The following is a 26,039-nucleotide window of genomic DNA, read 5'->3' as shown; positions in this document are numbered from 1 at the left end:
TTTTAAATCATTGTTGTTCTTCATTAGGGCCCTATTGGCACTTAGGACACTGAATAATTTTATTCTTTCAGATTTCCTAAGATTCACAGGACTTTTCAGACACTAAATGTTACTAGTTAAATCACCCTTATTATTAATAATAACATCCTCCAGAAATAGTCAAAAGATATAAAATTTCATTCATGTACAAGAGATACATTCAATAGATGTGCTATGCTACATTGTGAGTATACTTATTAGAGGAATATATACTATTTTTAAAACTCAGTGGAGCCGGGCGTGGTGGCGCACGCCTTTAATCCCAGCACTTGGGAGGCAGAGGCAGGCGGATTTCTGAGTTCGAGGCCAGCCTGGTCTACAAAGTGAGTTCCAGGACAGCCAGGGCTACACAGAGAAACCCTGTCTCGAAAAAATAAATAAATAAATAAATAAATAAATAAATGGCAGACTCTGAATTGGTCAGTCTAAATTCTTTAAAAAAAAATAAATAAAACTCAGTGGAATAGATTTTGAATGTTCACATAAAATTATATATGGAGGGCATAACACACACACACACACACATACACACACACACACACACACCTTGAATTTGGAAACCATAAAATCCAAACATTAAAACCCCATGGTACATATTATACAAGGCTCTATGGTTGACCTTTTAGGGTTCTTTGGGAGCTTCCTCTCTGATTTCCATAATGGTTGCAGCAGTTTGTGCTCTCACTAGCAGTGAGTTAAAAGTTCCCCTTTCCCCAGCACTGGTCATTACCACTTTTATTTATTTATTTTTAAATTATAGATATTCTGATCATGATGTTAAGATGACATCTCAAAGTATCTGTAATTTAAATTTCCCTGATGGATAAGGATGAGAGCTTCCCCCTGGTGATTGTAATGTTTATTAAGGGTTGAAAAACATGATTAAGGTCTAGTTTATGACACAGCATTGCCAGCCACTTGCATTTCATCTTTTCCAAACTCCGTATTTAGTTCCATTCCATATTTTTAAATTGGTTTATTATTTTTCACTATGTTTAAATTTTTGCAGTTCTTGGTATAGTGTAGATATGAACACTTGATTAAGTATGTAGTTGTTAAACATATTTTTCTCCTGTTGTTTAGACTGCCTCTTTTTGTTGTTGTTTTTTTGTTTTTTTGTTTTTTTTTTCGAGACAGGGTTTCTCTGTGTAGCCCTGGCTGTCCTGGAACTAATGGTGTCCACTGTAATAGAGAAGAGATTTAGTTTAAAAGATTTTCTTGTGCTTGTGAATGTAAATTCAAATATATTTCATATTTTCTCCTCTGTTGGATCTTTTTTTTTCTTCTTTTCACTCCCAGGTACCTTTATTACTGACAAATTGTCAGGAAGAAAGAACAAAAGTCCAGATCCTTGATAAGCTGGGCCTTTGACACTCAGGAAAGTTTTGTTTGTGCAGTTTTATTACTATAGCTTTGTGGTACAATTTGAGATCAGGAATGGTGAGACCTCCAGCAGTTCTTTTATTATTCAGGATTGTTTTCATTACCTTGGGATTTTTGTCTCCTATGAAACTGAAAATTGTCATTTTAAGTTCTGAAAGGAATTGTGTTGGAAGTTTGATGGGAATTGTGTTGAATCTGTAGATTGCTTTTAGTAGGATAGCCGTTTTCACACTATTAAAGTTAGTGCTCTCTGAGGCATGTGAGGTCTTTCTGTCTTCTAATACTTCCTTCAGTTCCTCTCTTCAATGTCTTTACGTGCTTATCTTAAAGTTTTTCAATTGCTTGATTAGATTTACCCCAAGATATTTTATAATTTTAAGGACATTGTGAAAATGGGTTTCTCTGATTGTTTTCTCAGTCCATCTGCCATTTATATATAGGAAATAGAGGAAAGCTACTGATTTTTGTGACTTACTGTTGTATCCTGTTAGTTTTCTAAAAGTGTTTTTCAGTGTTTTCTGGTGGAATTTTTAGGATCATTCATATGCACTATCATATCATGTGACAACAAAGATACTTTTACTTTTACCCTTACTTTCTGTACTTTGATGTCTTCCAGTTGTCTTATTGCTCTAGCTAAGATTCCAAGTACTACATTGTATAGGGATGGAGAGAATGAACAACTTTGTCTTGTCAATTTTAGTGGAAATACTTTGAGTTTCTCTCCATTTAAGTTGGTGATCACTTTGGGCTTTCTAAATCATGCCTTTATTACATTGAGTTGTGATCTGTATCCCTCAACTCTCCAGGACTTTCATCATAAAAGGTTGTTGAATTGGTCAAAGATCTTTGTAGTATTTAATGAGATGATCGTGTGGTTTTTGGCTTTCAGTTTGTTTACATGATGGATTATATTTACGTATGTTGAATTATTCCTGCATCTCTGGGATAAAACTTACTGGCTCAGGTTTATGATCTTTTTGATGTGTTCTTGGACTTATTTTGCAAGTATTTTATTGAGAATTTTTAGCATTTATGTCCATAAGGGAGAATGTTCCTCAACAGCAGATAGGATTCAGAAAATGTGGTACATTTACACAATGGAGTACTACTTAGCTATTAAAAACACTGGATTTATGAAATTCTTAGGCTATTTTAAGGCAGTGATAGAACTAGAAAATATCATCAAAAGAAACACACATGGCATTCACTCACTGATAAGTGGATATTAGCCCAGAAGCTTGGAATATCCAAGATACAATTCACAGACCACATGAAGCTCAAGAAGAAGGAAGACCAAAGTGTGGATACTTCAGTCATTCTTAGAAAGGGGAACAAAATATCCAGGGGAGGAGTTACAGAGACAAAGTGTGGAGCAGAGACTGAAGGAAACACCACCCAGAGACTGCCCTACCTGGGCATCCATCCCATATATAGTCACCAAACCCAGACACTATTGTGGATGCCAACAAGTGCATGCTGACAGGAGCCTGATATAGCTGTCTTGTGAGGGGCTCTACCCGTGCCTGAAAATTACAGAGGTAGATGCTCTCAGCCAACCATTGGTCTGAGCACAGGGTCCCAATGGTTGAACTAGAGAAAGGATTCAAGGAGCTGAAGGGGTTTGCAGCCCCATATGTGAAACAACAATATAAACCAACCAATACCCCCAGAGCTCCCAGGTCTAAATCACCAACCAGAGAATACACATGGCTCCAGCTGCATATGTATCAGAGGATGCCCTTGTTGGTCATCAATGGGAGAAGAGACCCTTGGTCTTGTGAAGGCTCGATGCCCCAGTATAGGGGAATGCCAGGGACAGGAAACATGAGTGAGTGGGTTGGTGAGCAGGGGAGAGGGGATAGGATAGGGGGTTTTTGGATGGGAAACCAGGAAAGGGGATAACATTTGAAATATAAATAAATAAAATATCTAATAAAACAAAAAAAAATAAATAAAAATAAACAAAGACTCACAAAGTCCAAAATTGCATGCTTAATCCAACATATGAATGTTAGCTTTTAAGTTTGGTATGTATGTTTCATCTGGGATATCCATAGATTTAGCCAAATAATATGGGACTCTGTGGGGGGCAGAGATCTCTCAAGGATTGGAATATAGAATATAGTTCATAAAAGGGACATAGGACAAAATGAAATAGGAAGGATTAAGTAGGATGGGGCTTGGAGGGTAGAGTAGTGAGAACATGGGAAAGGTCAATAAACAGTAAAAATAATTTTGAAAACTCCACAGGGCAACATATTACTACTGAATCTTCTATATATATATATATATTTGAATTGTCCTATCATGGGGAAGATTACAACTAAACACCATATGCTGTGAAATAAAACTCTCAGTACCAGAAATGGGTTACTTCTAGCTTGAGTTATTGGCTAAAGGTGTCTCACAGACTTCCCCATAAACATTATAAGGTATTACCAAGGCCATTAGTTATCTCCAGAAGTAAGCGGCAAGAACATACTGCTGAAGATATAATTTACTTGGTTAAATAGGCAAAATTTGATTAACTTGATTTTATTAAAATTAAAATATTTCCCTTTATTAAATGGCATTTTAGTCAAAGTCAAAACAGAGTCAAATTTAAGAAGTATATCTGCAAAATCTGATGGGCTTCTATATAGAATCCCCACAAATGGTTAAGAAAAGGGATAGGATGTTCAGTAGAGAAATGCTTAATATATATGAAGACACCACTACAAAACCCAAAACGGATAGGAAGAGATGTTCAAACTTATAATAAAGCAGACATATGTAAAAAAAGCTGACACTTTTTGTCTAAAAACTTCTAAAAAAGTGGAAGATGGCAGTGATATGAGAAGATAGATATATGTATGTACTTTTATAGATTATTGGCATGTAGTTTTAGAAAGCAATATGGGAGTATTTAGGTAAGTATTATGATTAAGAAATCCCTCCTCTAGGCATACATACTGGACACATATCAGAGTTATCTGCAGGAATGGATATGATTAATGGTATCTCTTGTTTGCTTTTATAGCATCAACCATGATTATGAAAATTGATAAGCAATTTGGGTGTTCAATGTCAGAGCTCATGAGTAAAACACAGAGTTGTACATTATAAAACATTGTTTTTGGCTAGAAACAATTATCTCAAACAGTATTTGGGCATAAAATAAAGAAATTAAATGAGTTCTATTGTCCTATTTAATTTATGAAGTGTAACAAGGTACAGCATTAGGTCATAGTAATATTCAACAGGTTATGGAACTGTAGGCAAAACAATCCATTTGTCCTAGGGTAAGAATTAGAGATTAGCGAAAAAAAGGAAAAGTCAGTAAATAAACATGTGAACTGAAGTATGGGCTATGGAATGATGGATAACTCAAATTAATTTCCAGAAGTACACTTAACAGGCACCTCCACTTTAGGCATTACCAGCAGCTGGCCATGGTCCCCAGCAGTTGAAGGTGGTGTAAGCCATCACCTCCATTTACCATAAATGCATAGACAATATGTCACTACTATAAAACTGGATACCCTCCAGTACCCATGTCTTCATTAGTTTTTTTGTGAATCTGATACAGGCTGGAGACAGTTGGGAAGAGGAACTCTCAATTGAGAAAAATCTCTCTGTAAGATTTGCTGGTAGGCAAGTCCTTAGTGAATTTTCTCCACTAATGACTGATGTGGAAGGACTCAGCTCACTGGGGAGGCGGGCAATGCCATGTCTAGGTAAGTGGTATCAAAAAGCAGGCTGAGTAATCTCAGAGGAGCAAGCAAGTAAGAAGTACTCCTCAGTGGTTTCTGCTTCATTACATGTCTTGAGTCCCTCTTATGTTTCTTGAAACTGACATCCAAGTGTAAGTCAAATAAACACTTTGGTCCCCATATAGCTCATAGTCCTGGTGTTTTATCATAACAACAAAAAGCCTATCTAAGAAATTGATACCAGGTCATGCGTAATGCTGTTGAGACCTGACCATGTGATTTTGGGAAAAGTTGTAGTGGCATTTGACTGTTAGGTTGGAAAAACAACCGAGTGCTCAGAGCTCAGTGGGTTTTTCGGAGGAAAATAAGAATGTTGCAAGCAATGTAGATGACAAAGGTCTATCTGGTGGAGTTTCAGAGGCCTTTTTTTAAGCAAATACAGCCATTTGAATGGAATTTTGAATTAAAAATCTGAGTAATCAGCTGTGATTGAGAAAGGCCATCATCATTCAGGTAAATTATTTTGGGAAAATTTCCCTCAGGTTCAGCACACAGAATTGGGTCATAGGCAATCAACATTGAACTTCCTGCTGGTTGCACCCAGATGGTACTTGTTTTGAAGACTTGAAAATATCATGGAGTTAAGACTGAGGGTCGGCACTGTGAAAGGACAGGAGAGGCTATAGGTGAAAGCACAGTTCAGTTGCAGTAGAAGCTCCAGGATTGAAGAAGGCATAGAAGGAAATTAAGGCTTGACATCCTGTGTCATAGATATAGTCCCAGAAGAGAGTTGAAGAGAAACTATTGCTGAAGGTACAGCCCAATCCTAGCAGAGACTCCAGGGTTTTGGAGATGTCAGTATCATGGGATGACCACCACGGACAGTGGAATCTGTGATGCAGAGCCAGCTTGAGTATAGCTTGAGTATAGGAGACCATCTATGTGTGCTGTAGATGGCAGCACTGTAGAAAGATAATTCCAAAGCATTTGTAGCTCAGAAGATAAGGAATGGGTCCTTGTCAGTAACCACTGAGCTGTTTATACTGTTGAGCTTTGATTTGGTTTTAATGTATCCCAAATGTTCCTTCTTGTGTTAAAGTATTTCAGTATTATTATATATTTCCTTCATTTACATTTCCAATGCTATCCCAAAAGTCCCCCATACCCTCCCCCCCACTTCCCTACCCACCCACTGTCACTTTTTGGCCCTGGTGTTCCCCTGTACTGGGGCATATAAAGTTTGCAAGACCAAGGGGCCTCTCTTCCCAATGATGGCCGACTAGGCCATTAATAAAGACTTTTAACTTTAAAAGACACTTTGAATGTTTTAAAGAAACAACTTTTAAAATTAATTAATTAACTAATTAATTAATTATTTTGCTTAACATCCTAATAGCAGCCTCTCCTCCCAGTGCCTCCCTCCACAGATCCTTCCTCCCTCCCCCTCATGTTGTCCTCGGAGAAGGGGAAGACTCCTGGGGAAACTGAACTTTTAAAGTACTTGAATTTTTAAAGTTTGAAAAAGTACTCCATTTTATAAGGAAAGTTCTGAAGCTTAAAGAACTCATGATATTCCTGTCTGACAAAATAATTAGGAAAATTGAATAAAGATTCAGTGAATAGACTTGTGAATTTAATGGTCTCTTCATCTTCTTCTATGGCTAGAAAAGTTGAAGAATTTACAGAAAATATATGCACACAGAAAATATGATTTCAGTGACCATAATTATTTAAAATCCACTTCTTTGATATAGTTTCCCCCTTGGTACGTGTATTAGGTCTCACATTTAGCAGGTGTAACTCAGAATATAGGATACCCATGTCAATATGGAAAGTCTTGTAAAATGATAGTCTGTCTCCTTGGAAAAAAAAAAAAACCTCTATACTCTACTTTTGGGGGTTTTGTACATCTTAACACGTGAATATAAGCACTATGAACACTAGAGCTTAACCATCTGCCAGGAAGAGTGGCTTGGAAAATGAACAGAGAAATATGTTGCAAACTATCTAGACATATCTAGATTCCCCCATAGACAAAGACAAAATAGTTACAGGTAGCAGAGATAAGAGGCACAGAATATAGTTCCATAACCCATGCAGTGTAGGGATGAGTGTGCTGGGGCTAGACTCACCTTGAACGATACAAGCACCCAGATAGGCAGCATCAGAAAAGGAACACAGCAGTCGACCATGAAAAATGTCTCTTTTAATTTGCAAATATAATAGGTACCTGCAACACAAATGGAGAAATAATCATCCCAAGTTTTAGCTGAAGCTTTGAAGTAAGAATGTTTATGCACTGTTTGATGAACCACTAATGTCATGCCTAGTTCAATGCAGTATCTTGGACATGCCAAACTTCCCTTTAACACATGTAGAAAGAAGTAGAGAAGTTTCCGAATTTAAAAACCAGAAGTGTATATGAATTTCCAAATATAAATGGTTTTGGCTTTTCAATAAAACAAGAATAACCAAGAAACACACTGCCCAGCAGTCATCACTCCTAAACAAGAAACTAAAACTTATCATCAATATTCTAAGTTCTTTTTGAAACATGTAATCAGAAACTGGGTTCAATTAGTTTAAGAAGATACACTCATTGTTCCCGAAGAACAGAGAGCATTGCAGTTACTGCTCAATGAAAACCAACCATCAGCAACAAAATTGCTTATGAGGTCAGAAATCCAGGGGACTAACACTTGTATTGGGCTCTTGTTTCATTGTATCTGGTCTGTACTTAAGCTCAGATACCTGCTTCACATGTGGCTGGTAAAGTGAGCTGGGGGAACAGAGTGAAAAATGGGGTAAATTATGTTAGCATCAACTACTATGAAACTCTGCCTGTGTTGTGTTGTAGAAAAGCAGAAAAAAAATGTGTCCACTTTGTGAGAAAACTCAGGAGATTGTATTTACACGTGAAACTTTTACAATCATAAGCGTTATCATGACACTTTAAAAATTATAGTTTTTAAAGCCAAACCAAACCAAACCAAAAACCAAACAACAAAACCTCAGAGGCATTCCGGTATCACTGTCCTTTGGGTTGATCCATTTGCTTTTCAGGTTCCATGCTCTTCGTTAACCAAATTAATCCTTCCTCTCCAGGCTCAGATCTTAAGATCTATTTCGTTTCTTATCCAAAGTAACATACTCCATTCATGCCAATTTTAACATTTACCTACAGGAGACCTTCTTCCCGTCCATGTATGCCCTTAGCAGAACCTTTAATAACACTTTTCAACCTGTCAGTTACAACTTTTAGATAATTAACTTTGGACATCAGTTTTACTGGGCCATGGGATAACCAGATATGCAGTTAAATATGATTTCTGGGTTTCTTTAAGGGTGTGAATGGACATGACTTATACTTGAGTTAATGAAACAGCAAAACAGGTGACTACATTATTTGAGGTTGAAGTCATGCAATGTATTATAGGACTGAATGGGACAGAAATGCAGAGAGAGAATGAGTTTATTCGATATGACAATGTGAGCTAAATTTTTAAAAAAATTTCTTATCCTTAAGTCTTCAGAGCAGGACTAGAATCCAATGGCCCTATGCAGCCTCTAACATGAAGGTTGTGGGGGCTTTTAAGTCTCCATAATTATGCAAGTTAATTACTTATAATAAACATTATACAAACATACATACATAGTCACTTATGTATATATATATATGTATATGTATATATATACACACACATCTACAGATACACACACACACACACACACACACACAGACACAAATCCTTCTGTATGTTTCTCTGGAAAAACTCTAATATCTCTATTACTCAGTAATTTGCATTTTACTCAGTATTGCTCATTTTAAAGATAAGGAAAAAGACATGGAAAACCAGAAAGGGAAATTTGTGTGCTAATATCATAAACATGTGAGCACCCAGTGTTGGAGGTTACTTCACTGAAAGATCAATGGATCTTTATCTCACAAACTTTATACTATGCATTGTGCTAGCCATCAAGGTAGTAGGGACACATGACAAGTACAAAAGACAACCTCTTTATTTTAGTACATAATTGTATTAAAGAGAGAATGTTCCTTGTAAGTTTATTACCCAGTTTGAATTGACAGCATAGATCCATGCACTGAAGCCTGCAAACTCTAATGAGCACACTTATTAACCCAAGATATTAAAAGTTAAATTAAAGTGTTATGCTGATTCAGTAGCCAGGTAGGATATTTGTGTATTCAGTAGCTACCTGGTGATGCTATGTCATGAGCCTTCCTTCCTTCCTTTCTTCCTTCCTTCCTTTCTTTCTTTCTTTCTTTCTTTCTTTCTTTCTTTCTTTCTTTCTTTCTTTCTTTCTTTCTTTCTTTCTTTCTCTCTTTCTCTCTTTCTCTCTTTCTCTCTTTCTCTCTTTCTCTCTTTCTCTCTTTCTCTCTTTCTCTCTTTCTCTCTTTCTCTCTTTCTCTCTTTCTCTCTCTCTTTCTCTCTCTCTCTCTCTCTCTCTCTCTCTCTCTCTCTCTCTCTCCTCTCCTCTCCTCTCCTCTCCTCTCCTCTCCTCTCCTCTCCTCTCCTCTCTCCCTCCCTTTCCCTTTCCCTTTCCCTTTCCCTTTCCCTTTCCCTTTCCCTTTCCCTTTCCCTTTCCCTTTCCCTTTCCCTTTCCCTTTCCCTTTCCCTTTCCCTTTCCCTTTCCCTTTCCCTTTCCCTTTCCCTTTCCCTTTCCCTTTCCCTTTCCCTTTCTTTCTTTCTTTCTTTCTTTCTTTCTTTCTTTCTTTCTTTCTATCTTTCTTTCTTTTGTTCTTTCTTTCTTTCTTTCTTTCTTTCTTTCTTTCTTTCTTTCTTTCTTTCTTCCTTCCTTCCTTCCTTCCTTCCTTTCTTTCTTTCTTTCTTTCTTTCTTTCTTTCTTTCTTTCTTTCTTTCTTTCTTTCTTTCTTTCTTATTCACTTTATTTACATTTCAAATGTTGTACCCTTTCCTGGTTTTCCCTCAAAAAAAAAAAAAACCCCTATCCCCACCTCCCTCCCCCTGCTCACCAACCCACCCACATCTGCTTCCTGGCCCTGGCATTCCCCTACACTGGGACTTAGAGCCTTCACAGAACTAAGGGCCTCTCCTCTCATTGATGACTGACTAGGCCATTCTCTGATGAGATATACTTTAAATAATTAGTTTCTTAATTTTGAGTGAACATGAGAATCACCTGGGAGGCACTCATCATTAACTACCACATGAATGCAAATTAAAGGTACTTTGAGATTCAATTTTATCCGAGTCAGAATGGATAAGATACAAAAAACAAATGATGTTAGGTTTGATGAGGGAAATGGGGAACACTTATTCACTGGTGAAGGGGGCAAACTGGCACAGTCACTGCAGAAATCTGTGGAGGTTCCTAAAAGAACTGTAAAAACATCTAATACATGATACACTATACCTCTTTTGGATATATACTGCAAGACCTTATATACTGCTACATAGATACTTTTTAAATATGTCCATTGCCATACTGTTCAGAGTAGCCAGGGATGGAAATAGCCTTGATGTTTATAAACAGATGAATGGAATGGACAATAAAAATAATATATTTACACAATTGAGTATTAATTAGCTATTATGCAATTCACAAGTAAATGGATATAGCTGTCTCCAAAAGAAAAACATCACATTTTCCCTCTTATATGTAGACATTAGCCTAGAACCTTTAGCTATGTTTTTTATTTTGTTAATGGGAGTGATCTACAGAAGTTAGATAATTAAAGTGCTCATAGAAAGGGGCTTTTAAGGAGTGTGGTAAAATCATTGGTAAAAAAAAAATTAAAGGAGAATTATGGAACAAGAAGGGATAAATAGGCATGAGGAAGTGGAAGGCAGAGTATAAAACTTTCCCAAAATATCATATGGAAAACTACTATCATAGAAGCTTTACATCATACATCTATACACACAAATAAAAAGAGTTAAAATGTAGTTATCCTATAATAAGGCAACACAGCCCTTAATGACATGGCAGGTTAACAAATACAAAGTTCATTCTCAGGAGTAGGTTACATATCTTGAATTTGTTGACTCCCAAACATTGCAGGCTGTTGCCAGTGTTCTTGGATATGCTTCAGAATGTGGTGGTAAGAGTCTGCTGGTGATGACACCACAAACATGAGTCTTAAAACATGGAAAAAAATCAAACTGGTAGTGATCTGGAAACTTCTCTACTAATTATCTTTTAAAATGCTGGGTAGAGCTGTGTATATACCAGAGGTCAGAATATACGTTAATTATAGCCACTTGTGCACCATTTAAGACTGACTGGCCTAGCAAGACATGCCCATTGTTGAGATAGTGGCTTAAACAACGTAAAGAAAGTAACCATTTTATGATTGGATTTATTGTTTGCTACACAAGATGAACCTATACTAGGTATTGTTACGGGATTTAGAAACTATGACTGGACAGGTTATAGGCCCTAGGAGAGAAACCACTACCCTTACACTGCTAAATATATATTATACGAAACCAGCTCCTTTTGATTTATCATTACAGCCATGGTTTAAAGCACCTCTCAGCTTTCATCAGAAAAGATGCTTCTTTTTTCAGTAGACGAGGATCACCACCATGAACCTCAACTGGAAAAGGTATAAAGAGAAAGACTGTAGACTATTCAATTCTAAGTGGATTGTGTAATCACTCCTCTCTCTTCCATACAAGACAGAGAATGTGAGAGCCAGATTTGGTGGATGACTACCAAGAAACACCATCTTTAGGACACAGCAGGAAAGCTATACATATGAACTAAAGGTCATTGTGACAAGATCCATAAGATTTATTAAGTCTAAACCCATGCCAATTCCAGTATGGAAAGGGAGATCTGATATGAGAAGCAATCACCAAGCAAAGAGCTATTGACAATTGTTATCTGCTGGGAAAGGGTTAGTATTATTTTTTCTAAGAAGGCAGCCCCTGATAATTCACCATACTCTAGTAAAAGTCCGTACATCCAAGCATGTTTGGACAGCACACCTGGTCTCAATTGGGGGAAAAAAGATATAGAATTGGGTGGGAGGGAAGTGGAGAAGCTCTGGGAATAGTTAGAGAAGGAAGGTTGACACGATGGAAATTCATTTACAAAATTTTCAAAGAATTAAAAAATATAATTAAAGAAAGTACAAATTCTATATGTTTCTAAATGATAATCTGGACCCAACTAATCAGCATCTGGGCTACCATCAAAATTTGCACATAAATGTTCTTGGTGGTATTATGCATTATAACCAAAAAATATTAATAATTCAAATGCTCACTAACTGATGAACAAATAAAACTAATGTGTTTTATAGATGCAATAAAATATCATTGAAGCATGAAAATATGATACTGATAGAAATTAGAGTTATTTATTATAGTTTTATATTATTTTATTATTTTGTGAGACTTTCTCAATAACAACAGATTCATCATTTATTTAAGATTGGGACATATGCTCAAAGTTTCCTTACCAATTCTTTATTCAGTATCAAGTGGTCAGCACTGAAAATATATATGCAATTAACGCTATATGGATGGAATGTACTATATTTAGGAGTATATACATACATCTATATAGATACATGCATGCATACATAAAAATCAGTAAAGAACATGAAGTCATGAGTCTGAGTGAGAGCAGCAAGAAGGGGTATATAGAATGGCTTAGGTGAAGAAAAGAGAAGGGAGAAATGTCATTCAGTACAATCTCAAAAGCCAAATTAAAGATAAAAAACCTACAAGATAAATGACAAAAATGACTTCATTAAATTTTTATTCACTTATAAAATTGTGTACAATTTTAATTGAAATACAATTATATTTAATTATGCACTCTATATTATTATTCACTTTCCCTTTTCCATCTCCTTCTTGCCCCTCCCTCCAAGCCCCCCCATGGCCCTTTCATTCTCACCATGATAGTATTTTCCTTTGATTATCTTTGTTATATACATACACATATTCATGCATACAATAATAACATGTATGAATGTATGTATGTATGTATGTATGTATGTATTTATTTATTTATCCATGTATTTTCCTAAGTATGCTGTAAGTACATTCAAGGAGTTTTTCTTTTTCTCTTCTTTTCTTTTTAATTTTTTTATTAGATATTTTCTTCATTTACATTTCAGATGCTATCCTGAAAGTCCCCTATACCTTACCCCCACCCTGCTCCCCAACATACCCACTCCTGCTTCCTGGCCCTGGCATTCTCCTGTACTGGGGCATATGATCTTCGCAAGACCAAGGGCCTCTCCTCTCAGATGGCCTACGAGGCCATCCTCTGCTACATATGCAACTAGAGTCACAAACTCTGGAGGGGGGCGGGTACTGGTTAGTTCATATTGTTGTTCCTCCTATAGGGTTGCAGACCTCTTTAGCTCCTTGGGTACTTTCTCTAGCTCCTTCATTGGGGCCCTATGTTCCATCCAATAGATTACTGTGAGCGTGCACTTCTGTATTTTCCAGGCACTGGCATAGCCTCACAAGAGACAGCTATATCAGGGTCCTGTCAGCAAAATCTTGCTGGCATTTGCAATAGTGTTTGGGTTTGGTGGTTGCTTATGGGATGGATCCCTGGGTGGGGCAGTCTCTGGATGGTCCTTCCTTCCATCTCAGCTTGAAACTTTGTCTCTGTAACTCCTTCCATGTGTATTCAGAAAATGTGGCACATTTACACAATGGAGTACTACTCAGCAGTTAAAAACAATGAATTTATGAAATTCTTAGTCAAATGGATGGATCTGGAGGATATCATCTTGAGTGAGGTAACCCAATCACAGAAGAAAACATGTGATATGCACTCACTGATAAGTGGATATTAGCCTAGAAACTTAGAATACCCAAGATACAATTTGCAAAACACATGAAATTCAAGGAGAAGGAAGACAAAAGTGTGGATACTTCGTTCCTTCTTACTTTTTTTTAAAGATTTATTTATTATAAATAAGTACACTATAGCTGTCTTCAGACACTCCAGAAGAGGAAGTCAGATCTCATTACTGATGGTTTTGAGCCCCCATGTGGTTGCTGGGATTTGAGCTCTGGACCTTCGGAAGAGCAGTCAGTCGGAGCCATCTCTCCAGCCCTCAAGGAGTTTTTCAATAAAAAAAAATTGCCTTGGAGTTTAGATGTGTCCTTAGGTGTGTCTTTTTATTGTTATTGGTGGTGGTAGTATTTGTGTGTGTGTGCGCGTGCGCGCGTGTGTGTGTGTGTGTGTGTATTCTTTCTATTTTTCAATTGTTATTTGAGGTTTGGGGTGATGTCAAAGGATGTTATTTTGTTGTTGTACTTTTATTTTTCTCTAATTTACTGTATTTTTTTCACTTAGGTAGAAAATTTGAGCTCAGAAAAAATTAATCAAATAAATTAAAAATAAGTTTCAAAATTTCCAGCCAAATCAAGTCAGAGCTGCGTACTCTTCCACGATTTCACTGACATGAGATATCTGGGTATATGAATTTATAGACATAGAAAGTAGATTAATAGTTGTCAGGGACAACTTTAGAGATGCAGATCATGACTATTGTTGATATTGTGTGTGTGCTTAATGTGGTAGTGAAATACTTTGGAATTCAATAGTGGCAATAGTTTTCTAACCTTATGAATATGCTTGTGAAATTTATGCATTTGTTAATTATATTCAATGAGAAGAAAAAATACTTAACACTAATATATCTATTACCTATTTTTCTTCACATTTCACACAGGCACACACTTTTCTTTACATACACACATACATATATACACTTATATACATTTACACATGCATATACATATACAAAATCTGCCAAAAAGGACATGTATTTGCCTTTCTGTAGGATCCAGACCTAAGCAGATTATTGTCAATTATAATTACACACGACAATTTGGATGTTACCAAATTAGAGCCTCATCAAGATCTAGGTGCATGACAGCTTTTTCAGTTCTCAATCCAGGAAGTGGTCACCTGGAGTTCTACTCAGCAACTTGTACGAAGTTTTTCAGAGAAAAAATAAACTCTAAGATTAAGTGAATATAAATGAGAGAGAGAGAGAGAGAGAGAGAGAGAGAGAGAGAGAGAGAGAGGGAGAGAGAGAGAGAGAGAGAGAGAGAGAGAGAGAGAGAGAGAGAGAGAGAGAGAAAGAGAAGAAAGTTGGAGAGTTCATCTGCTTGGTAGTTGTCATGTAGCAAGTGGAAAGCAAAATAGCTAATTGTCCTCTCTGTCCAGTAATCTTGTTCTTCCAGAAAGTCTTAGACCCAAAAGGACAGACTAGGACTGCTCTCTGCATTTGCCCATACCCAAAAGACAGTCATCTTCTGCTTTTGTTAGCATTCCATTGTCAAATGTTTTAGAGAGCTCCCCTTTTATAACCATTGCTTTCTTGTACAGATAATACTTTCTCAACAAGGTTCTCTATAAAGTATCCCAAATTCAACAAGAATATGAGGAACACAATGCTGACTCCACAGCCTACTTCCTGGAGGTGTTCTCAAATCGATAACAGGAATGTCTAGCCTATAAGATAGCAAAGGCTCTACCTGAATGCAAGCGGTGGAGTAAATATGCAAAAAGGAAAAATACCTTGTGAGCTCTTCTTTAATCTTCAAGGGTTCATGTGGGTAGAATTTCACTCTAAAGCACATGGTGTATGGTGGATGAGCTGAAACGTCATAAAGAAAAGGCATGAGATAAGCGGCAAAAGATCACAGAGGCAAACACACATAGGAACCTCAGCACATGAAAGAACCAACCAGAAGGGAAGGGAAGGAGGTTGTAGGAAAGAAGCCAATAGAATGCTCAAGATGGTGACAAAAACAAAAAACATGTTTAACAGGATATCCAGAGCAAATGTACAATACAACCCAAAGCAAGAAGAAGCTCATCACTCTACATCACAACTCACCTTCCCTTCCAACTCTCCAGATCACAGATCAAGGAAGATTTTCTCCTCTGACACTTTCCACTCTCACGTAAAAGCCAATCTGCCCAAAGCTGTGTTTAGGTTTGAGATACATGAAAGAATTTTGACTGTGTGAGGTAGAAAATTGCCATTGTATATGTGTTTTTAAACAAAAAAGATGAAGTCTTTGAAGCACAATTGTGATTTTTAAGAAGTAGACGATATACATGCTTGTAGTTTTTTTTATTATTATCTATATATGAGGTTAGATGAAATTATATTCTCTAATTCTTCCTTCAAGATAAGTAGAAGTTAATCATCACCAAACAGCTGACAGTATCTCAACTATTCAGATTGTAAATCAAATCTGTGTCATAGAAAGACGCACCAGTTGTAATTCTGACTATATAATGAAGAATATTCATATGGAAAATAATTATCACTGTGTTTTTATAATTGGGCTGGTTATATGGATTGGCAAGTAAAGAAGCTGGCTCCTAAGTGTGATGACCTGAGTGCAGTCCCTGAGACTAGCATGGTGCAGTGGAGAACCAACTGCTGCAAGTAGTTGTCTGATCATCACATGTCCTATACCCTATAAAAATAATTATAATTACAAAATAATTTAATAGAAAATATTGGCATCATGAGAACAACACCTTTATGTTAGAAAAAAAAAACCCTGAACACACACACACACACACACACACACACAGACACACAAAGAGACAGACACACACAGAGACAGACACACACGACTACAGACTCATAGTCACACAGGAGTCTGTATGCTGTTCTCATGCCAACAAATTTCCTGAGTCATTACACCAACACTGCTTTGTGTTCCTATATTTAAGAAAGATAGAAAGGTCTTGAAACATTGAAGCATATCTGTAGTCCAGTACTCAAGAAACAGAGGCAGGAAAATCACCATTATGAGACCAGGCTAGATCTATGTGAATGAGAGCAAGAGTTTTATGTGAATGAGAGGTACATAGTGAAACCCCGTATTTAAAATAATAAATTTGAATTAAAGAAAAGAAAGACTAGAGGTGACTCAGTGAGAAGAGCACTTACTATGAAAGCAAGAGCACCTGGGATCAAGTTCCTAGTACGCAGACAAGTCAGCATGGCTGGGAAAATCTGTAACCTTGCACTGATGGGCATACACTGGAGGTTCGTGAGGTTTCTGCCTAGTCAGCATAGCCGAATGGCATGCTTCAGGTTTAGAAAGTGAGTATAACCCCGAATCCCCCAAAAGGTAGAAAACAGTGAAAGAAGACAATGTTCTCCTCTGGAATCCAAAGGCATGCAGATATACATGCATATACACTTACTCTACATGCCATAAACACAAATAAATCCTGTATGAGGTAGTATATTTTCTTAAGAACTAGAAAAAATGGACACTTTTCATCTGACAATAATGCAGCTTAAAAAAGTACAAGTGAAGAACCTCTGGTGGAATCACCATGCCTGACCTAAAGCTGTACTACAGAGCAATTGTGATAAAAACTGCATGGTACTGGTATAGTGACAGACAAGTAGACCAGTGGAACAGAATTGAAGACCCAGAGATGAACCCACACACCTATGGTCACTTGATCTTTGACAAGGGAGCTAAAACCACCAAGTGGAAAAAAGACAGCATTTTCAACAAATGGTGCTGGCACAACTGGTGGTTATCATGTAGAAGATTTCGAATTGATCCAGTTCTATCTCCTTGTACTAAGGTCAAATCTAAGTGGATTAAGGATCTCCACATAAAACCAGAGACACTGAAACTTATAGAGGAGAAAGTAGGGAAAAGTCTCAAAGATATGGGTACAGGGGAAAAATTCCTGAATAGAACAGCAATGGCTTGTGCTGTAAGATCAAGAATCGATAAATGGGACCTCATAAAATTGCAAAGCTTCTGCAAGGCAAAAGACACCATCAATAAGACAAAAAGACCACCAACAGATTGGGAAAGGATCTTTACCTATCTCAAATCGGATAGGAGACTAATATCCAGTGTACATAAAGAACTCAAGAAGGTGGGCTCCAGAAAATTGAATAACCCCATTAAAAAATGGGGCTCAGAGCTGAACAAAGAATTCTCACCTGAGGAATACCGAATGGCAGAGAATCACCTGAAAAAATGTTCAACATCCTTAATCATCAGGGAAATGCAAATCAAAACAACCCTGAGATTCCACCTCACACCAGTCAGAATGGCTAAGATAAAAAATTCAGGTGACACCAGATACTGGCGAAGATGTGGAGAAAGAGGAACACTCCTCCATTGTTGGTGGGATTGCAAGCTTGTACAACCACTCTGGAAATCAGTCCGGCGGTTCCTCAGAAAATTGAACATAGTACTATCGGAGGATCCCGCAATACCTATCCTGGGCATATATCCAGAAGATGTCCCAACCAGTAAGAAGGACACATGCTCCACTATGTTCATAGCAGCCTTATTTATAATAGCCAGAAGATGGAAAGAACCCAGATGCCCCTCAACAGGGGAATGGATACAGAAAATGTGGTACATTTACACAATGGAGTATTACTCCGCTATTAAAAAGAATGAATTTATGAAATTCCTAGGCAAATGGATGGACTTGGAGGGCATCATCCTGAGTGAGTTAACCCAATCACAAAAGAACTCAAATGAAATATCCACTGATAAGTGGATATTAACCTAGAAACTTAGTATAGCGAGATATAAGGTACAATATGTAAAACATATGAAACTGAAGAAGAACGAAGACCAAAGTGTGGACACTTTGCTCATTCTTAGAATTGGAAACAATCACCCATGGAAGGAGTTACAGAGAAAAAGTTTGGAGCTGAGACAAAAGGATGGTCCATCTAGAGACTGCCATATCCAGGGATCCATCCCATAATTAGCCTCCAAGCGATGACACCATTGCATACACTAGCAAGCCTTTGTTGCAAGGACGGTGATATAGCTGTCCCTTGTGAGACTAGGCCGGGGCCTAGCAAACACAGAAGTGGATGCTCACAGTCAACTATTGGATGGATCACAGGGCCCCCCAATGGAGGAGCTAGAGAAAGTATCCAAGGAGCTAAAGAGATCTGCAACCCTATCGGAGGAACAACATTATGAACTAACCAGTACCCCGGAGCTCTTGTCTCTAGCTGCATATGTATCAAAAGATGGCCTAGTCGGCCATCACTGGAAAGAGAGGCCCTTTAGACTTGCAAACTTTATATGCCCCAGTACTGGGGCACACCAGGGCCAAAAAAATGGGAATGGGTGGGTATGGAAATGGGGGGAGGGTATGGGGAACTTTTGGGATAGCATTGGAAATGTAATTGAGGAAAATACGTAATAAAAAAATTTAAAAAAAAGAAAAAGTAATTTTGGAAAAATAATGGTAAATATATCATATATATACAGTATATATGCAGCTGAACAATAACAGGCTAAGGACTGAACACTGTGAACTTGCTATCATTAGGTTCATCACATATTAAAGCATTACAAAATCATAAAAAAAGTACAAGTGAGCCTCAAGTCATTCAGCTTTAATACCTAGAACATAAAATATTTTATCATTTTACATTACCACTATTTAATTATTTGAAAACATGTTTAAATTAAGAAACTCTTTATTATAAAACATTTGCTATTGTATTTTAATTTCATTTTTGTGGTTATAATAACATAATTTCTCCCTTCCTATTCTTCTATCCAAACACTTTATTAGCAGAAAACTATTTTTACTGAAAAAGAACAATTGAACCAAAGACTTAAGAGGATAATTTTCTCTATTTCTTCTTTATTTTTCTTTTATTAATATTTTCTAAAAATTTAGATATATATGTAGAATGTTATCCAATGAGCAGAATGATAGATAGGTCAACCATCCTCCTTCAGATTGTCTCGGTTCCTGATCTTTCACTGTTCAAGATATTACCAATTGCCACTTCTCCTCTCCCTACCAGCACTTTTTTTTTTACATCTTTCTACAGATTTTATGACCATATTAATATATATTATATATGGAGTAATCATTTATTTGTTCTGTCAAAATTGAATCAAACTACGCATGTTTATTTTTATCGTTGTAAAGCTGCATTTTCCCTCCCTCTAGTAGGGTATATATAATATTTATACAACTTCCCATAAACAGCAATAACTCATATTATGTGTAAATCCAAATTTACTCAGATATTTGCCTTCAATTTTCATTTAGGTTATTTTAAAATTTCAATTTTTTCAATTATCATATAACCTATCATATGTTAGTAGTATTGAACCAATATCATTTGTCTCATGTAGATGACAAAATAGAGTTTCAGCAATTCACCTTACTAGAGAAATAAAATGAGATGGAAAATATAGCTATTTAACATTTTTTTTTCATTAAACAAGGAGATAAAGGGGAGCCATTTATATTTTCAAAAGTCCTGGGCACTGGCTTAGGGTGAGAAGGTACCACTTGAGCTCTGACATCTGTCCATACCAGCTGTATCAGTGATGAAAATAATCTTTCTAGGTGCCAACTGGCATCTGGCACTTACTGCTTGGAACATGTCCAAATACTTCAATTTCCATATAAATAAATACTTGTGTTAAATACTGTCCTTGAGCAAGTCATCTAACTGTTTTGCTTCCTGTTTTGAAAGATGGGACAATGTTAGCCAATATGTTGACCTCAGAAGTGTTTGGATTGATCTAGTGGGCTTTTGGCACATTTACATGGGGCATTAGCTAAATGGAAGGTTTCCTTGTTAGGAAAATACTCAGATAAGTAGGGACAAAAACAGGAGGTAGAAATGGGAGTTAATAGAAGGGAAAGAATAAATTTTGCTCATTCCAATACCTGAAAAACATGTGCTAAGTCATGTAAACAGTGTGTGTGTGTGTGTGTGTGTGTGTGTGTGTGTGTGTGTGGCATGGGGGAGTGGTGGTGGTGGGTATTACCACTGAGAAGAAGCAGCGAAGATAAGAATCTGAAACACCCGTTTTAAATGCCAGGATCGGGCAACTGGTCTGGGAAATGCATGCAGGAGTATCTATGGGCTGACAGGCTGATGCATAGACTAGTGACATGTCAAGTGTCTCCTTAAAGCAGATCATTGTCCATTTTTGCTCTAATTTCCCATCTTTTGGAAGTCATTCTTTTCAGGAATGATTAGGACTTTTTGTTATGTACTTTTTGGTTTCTTAAAAAATGCATACAATGTAGTTTGATTGTATTCTTGAAACCATTCCACTGAAACATGGAAGAAGACAGGGCTTTCGACTCTTTCTCAGTAAAGAGTTTCAATACTGTGTTCAAAGTACTATCTAAACCAATAAAGCAAATAAGAGGAATTAAGGGATCACAAACAGGAAAAATATAAGCTAAGCTATCTCTATTTGCAGAAGACATGAATTTTTCATAAGATACCCAGATTTCTATAAGGTAACATGTAGAAGTGATAAACAAATTCAGCCATGTGTGAGGATATAGCATGAATTTGCATAAATCAGTAGTTTTTCTACACAAAAGTAGTAAACATACTTAGAAGGAAGTCATCAACACTTCCACTAAGAATACCATCAGAAATTATCTAGAAATAACCTTAGCTAAAGAGGCAAAACTTTCAAGCTCTGAGGAAAGACAAGAAAGACACCAGGAAATTGAAAAATATCCCATGCTAATGGATTGGTAGAGCCCCTATCATGAGAAGATACAGCTCATCCCCCTACTATATGCCAAAACCTTATGCTGAAAAAACAAAGGCATCTTCCCTCAGAAAACCATGTACCCACAAGGATAAGAATGAAATTAAACTGGAGTTTTATCACCTTGCACAAAAACTAACTCTAAATAAAACACATAAATGTGAGACGTGAAAGTGCTAGAAGTGGCACAGGGAGTGTCTGTAGGAGATAGATGCAGGACAGAACTTTCTGAATAAGACTCAATTTGCTCAAGATCTAAGGTTACCAGTTGACAAGTGGAATTTAATAACATTAAAAAGCTTCTGCACATCTAAGGAAACAACCAAATGAGTCCAGTGGGTGAAGAGAAATTCCACAGAATTGGAATCCTTGTCTTCTATGCATCACACTGAGCATTATACCCAGAGTATATAATGAACTCAAAAAACAAGGAGTCAAACAAAACAAATTCCCAAACAAATCAATTAAAAAATAGGTCTGGTAATAGAATAGAGGGTTTTCAAAGCAGAAAAAATTAACTAAGAAAAATCTCAAAAAATATTCGCTGTCCCTAGGAATTATGAAAACACTTATCAAAAGAATGTTGAGAATTCATGTTCCTCTAATCACCATGGTAAATAAAGATCAGCAAAACAAAAGCAACAAAACAACAACAAAACAACAACAAAAACAAACAAACAAACAAACAAAGACCAAACAAACAAGTACTCAGAGGGAGGTGGGCAAAAGCAAACACTCATTTTCTGCTTGCCGGGCTGCAAACAACTTCATCCACTCTAAGTATCAGTATGAAGAATCCTGAAAAAGTTAAAAAAAAAAAGTACCCCACCACATAACCCAAGTAGATATTTCGTTGGCATATGCCCAACGAGCTTAATATTCCACTGCACAGATACTTGCTCAGCCATATTCATTGCTGTGGGGAATGAAAAGTATATCATCTCCATCAATCGAATGGATAGTGAAAAAGTGATACATATGCACATTGGCATATTATTAAGCTGGATAGAAAAATGCCATAATGGTCTTTGCAAGTAATTGATGGACTGAGGAAGGATCATATTGGGTAAGATAAATCACACCTACAAAGACAATTGCCACATGGTCTCTTTCCTCTGAGGCTCCTAGCTACAAATTTTTAGATTTAAGTATGTATCCTGAAATAATTACAGAAACAGACCACTGAAAAATGGACCATTGTTTGCATCTGTGTGTGTGTGTGTGCAACACATGATATAGAGGGGACTAGAAGAGAATACTGCTTTATCTTAGTTTTGCTTTTCTTTAGTGATTCTATTTTTACTTTCAGATATTATACGGCAAAGGTATAAGTAAACTGATATGTGAAATGGAAAAGAAATCAAAATATTACTTTTGGTCTTTTTGTAGGACTTCCTTTCTTGACATTCTGGCTTTCACTGTCTCCACTAAAAAGTCAGATATTATTCCAATGGGCTTGTCTTCATATATTACTTCATGTTTTTCAGCTTTTAATATTCTTTTTTTGTTCAGTACATTCATAATTTTGATTATCTTGTGTTGTAGCATTTGCTAGTCTGGACTACTTGGTCTTCTGTTTCATCTTGCACATTGATAGGCATTTATGTTATTAGATTGGGAAACTCATATTCAATGATTGTGTTACAAATATGCTCTGTACCTTTGACCCAGGTTTCTTCTACTTTCTCCATTCCTATTATTCATAGGTTTGGTCTTTTTTGGAAGCAGCAAGAAGTCATTGGAATATCACAAGAAGTTCTTTAGCAAGTTACTCTCAGTGCAGTAACAAGTGAAGATTTACACAGGGCAAGGACAATCAATGCTAGAGCGTTGTCAGCGAAAACTAGTGAGGTGTAGCAAGACCAAGGCCAGAACCTCCACAGTCTGTGGGTCATATTTATATTCCTTCTACTATTTATGTGTCCTATCACATCTTTGCTTCAGCAAAACAGCCTCTCACCTGTGTCTGTTTCTACAAAACATCCTTTTACCTGTCTTCCCCAGCAAACCTGGGGCATAAAATACAACTGAGTTTCCAAAGAAACCAAAAATTTCCACTTCAATAAATTGAGAATATATGGGAGAGATGCCTCTTCATTTTAAAGACCTTTAACAGTTTTCTCTCACTAACAAGAAACACATGGACAATATCCTTGAATGGCTGCTATGATGCAGATTCAAGAGTTAGAAATCTGATCTTGAGAACCTTAAGAAAGACATGATACCATACTGCAACACCATCTAGTCTCAAAAACAGCTGCGGGAAGAAGTTATGCCAACAGCTGTAAGCATAAATCACAAAATTATCCTTTAGCTGGATTTATGTCATAAGAATCAAAGGGAAGTGATCTGAAGGTCTTTATATTCATTTATCATGCTAGGGAGTATATAAAAAAAGGAGTAGAATCAAGGAGATCTTGAATTAGCCCTATCATCACTCAAACTCTTCTTTATAAACAGAAAACAGTGGGCAATAGGACTCAAATGAACTTTCTTCTTCCACCCCACATAACTACATCCTAATATCATATTATCCCATTTACTCGCAGCTTATTTGAGAAATGGACTCCAGCTTTATGGGGGCAAATGAATGGAATGTAACATTCTCCCAAAGGGAAATACTTGGGCTCTAAGTGATAATTGGGGACCTTGTTGCCACGTCAATTCTGGGGCTTCAGCAAAGGAACAAGAAATCAGCAAGCGTCTCTGAGGATTCATAACACTTTAAAAGTAAGGTTCAGAATGTGCAAGCAGGGAAATGCAAATCAAAGCAATGTTGAAATTAAATCCTACCTCTGGCAGAATGGCTATGAACAAAAGTATCAAGAACAATTGCTGGGCAGGGTGTGGGCAAAAGGGAAATCTGAGATGCTGTAGAATTACACACTTGTGCACTCACTCTGGAATCTCACCAAGCGTGTAGAATCCTCAAATTCAAGCAAGCAAACAATCAAAGAAACCTACCACAGAACCCAGATACACCACTCCTTGACATATTTCTAAAGAATTTGCCATCGTACATCAGATACTTAGCTTTTTTTTTTATTGCTGCCTTATTCACAACAGCACAAAAATGAAAACAACCAAATATCTTTAAACTGATGAATGGATAAGGAAAATACTGTACATAAACATCACAGAATATTATAATAAACTATAAAGGAAAATAAAATCATGAACTTTGCAGATAAATGGACAGTCCTAAAAAAAATAAAACTGAGTGAGGTAACTCAGATTGAGAAAACCAAACATCTCTTGTTCGTTCTCACTGGAGGCTCCTAGCTCTAAATTTTCAGACATAAACATATATTGTGGAGTAACCGCTAAAACAAGGAATGTAAAAAGAGACAATGTTGGGGGTGAATAGTTGAAATACAGTAAAGAGAGAAATAGAAGATATGAGTGGTCTGATTAGGGGAATAGGTAATACAGGAATGGTTTCACTAAGGATGGTGGAAGAATATAAACACAGAAGAAGGAAGAGGGAGGGTAAAACAACAGTAAGAATGTTTGAAAGAATCACAAGGCATCATAATATTGGCTATCTATCTAAAAAATTAAAAATATAAGGTCTCTCTGTCTCTGTCTCTGTCTCTGTCTCTCTGTCTCTGTCTCTCTCTCTCTCTCTCTCTCTCTCTGTGTGTGTGTGTGTGTGTGTGTGTGTGTATGTGTAGTTTTCCCAATTGGGCTAACAATACAGCTTCCCAGAGCCAAAAAACACCTAACAAAGATTCCAATACTAAGCAAGCCAAGTACTTTTTTGAGTTGTTGGTAAGGGTCATCTAAGAAATTCCCAAAATATTTGATATATTTGAGGCTATTGCTATTGCTTTTGGTTGCTCTCTCCCACCAGAGTTTGAAGAAAAGTCCATAATGCTGATGACATAACGCACTTCAGATACAGCACCCAAATACCCCTCACCTAAAACTGACCTCAAAGTTTCCTCCATCAGAACTAGCTTTCATGGTGCCAAAAGCATTATGGAACCTTCCATAGGTGGAAAGCAACCAACAGTGCAACACAACTATGGTGCCTACGAACCATAACACTCACCAGAATGAGAGAAATCATGCTTGGTAATGAAAACCTAGCTAACAACTCAGTGCTATTAAAGTGAAAGATCTTTACAAGTTTACAACTGCTAATTTATTAACAAGCATAATCCCTAAATACACTAAGTATTTGTTCTTATACCCACAGATAAGTGTAGTCCTCATCCATCATTAATAAAATATCTCTTTGAAACAAATGGAATTGATTACAGAAAACATAATTGATCAAAAGGTCAATCTGTGGAGCCCAGTCTTAATGGATATATCTCCAAAACAACAGCTGTACACAGGGAGCATTGTATGGAAAGGTCATAAG

The 26,039-nt window shown here is 36.8% G+C and overlaps 1 protein-coding gene across 3 annotated transcripts in view; it reads right to left on the bottom strand.

Annotated features, from left to right (window-relative positions):
- Frmd3 (FERM domain containing 3) overlaps positions 1–26,039 on the bottom strand; it is a 188,987-nt gene that overhangs the window by 66,669 nt on the left and 96,279 nt on the right. For all 3 annotated transcript variants that reach the window (XM_030253548.1, NM_001163732.1, NM_172869.4), the window contains exons 4-5: positions 15,669–15,747; positions 7,250–7,347 (exon numbers count right to left, since the gene is read on the bottom strand). Coding sequence is in view for 2 of the 3 variants with exons in the window: in NM_001163732.1 (NP_001157204.1) it covers positions 7,250–7,347; positions 15,669–15,747 (177 nt within the window). In the remaining variant the exon portion in view is untranslated. The remainder of the gene's footprint in view (positions 1–7,249; positions 7,348–15,668; positions 15,748–26,039) is intronic.

Source organism: Mus musculus, chromosome 4 (genome assembly GCF_000001635.26).
Source record: "Mus musculus strain C57BL/6J chromosome 4, GRCm38.p6 C57BL/6J".
NCBI lineage: Eukaryota > Metazoa > Chordata > Mammalia > Rodentia > Muridae > Mus > Mus musculus.
The sequence above is the reverse complement of the archived record's forward strand: the minus strand, read 5'-3'. Positions and strand labels throughout refer to the sequence as shown.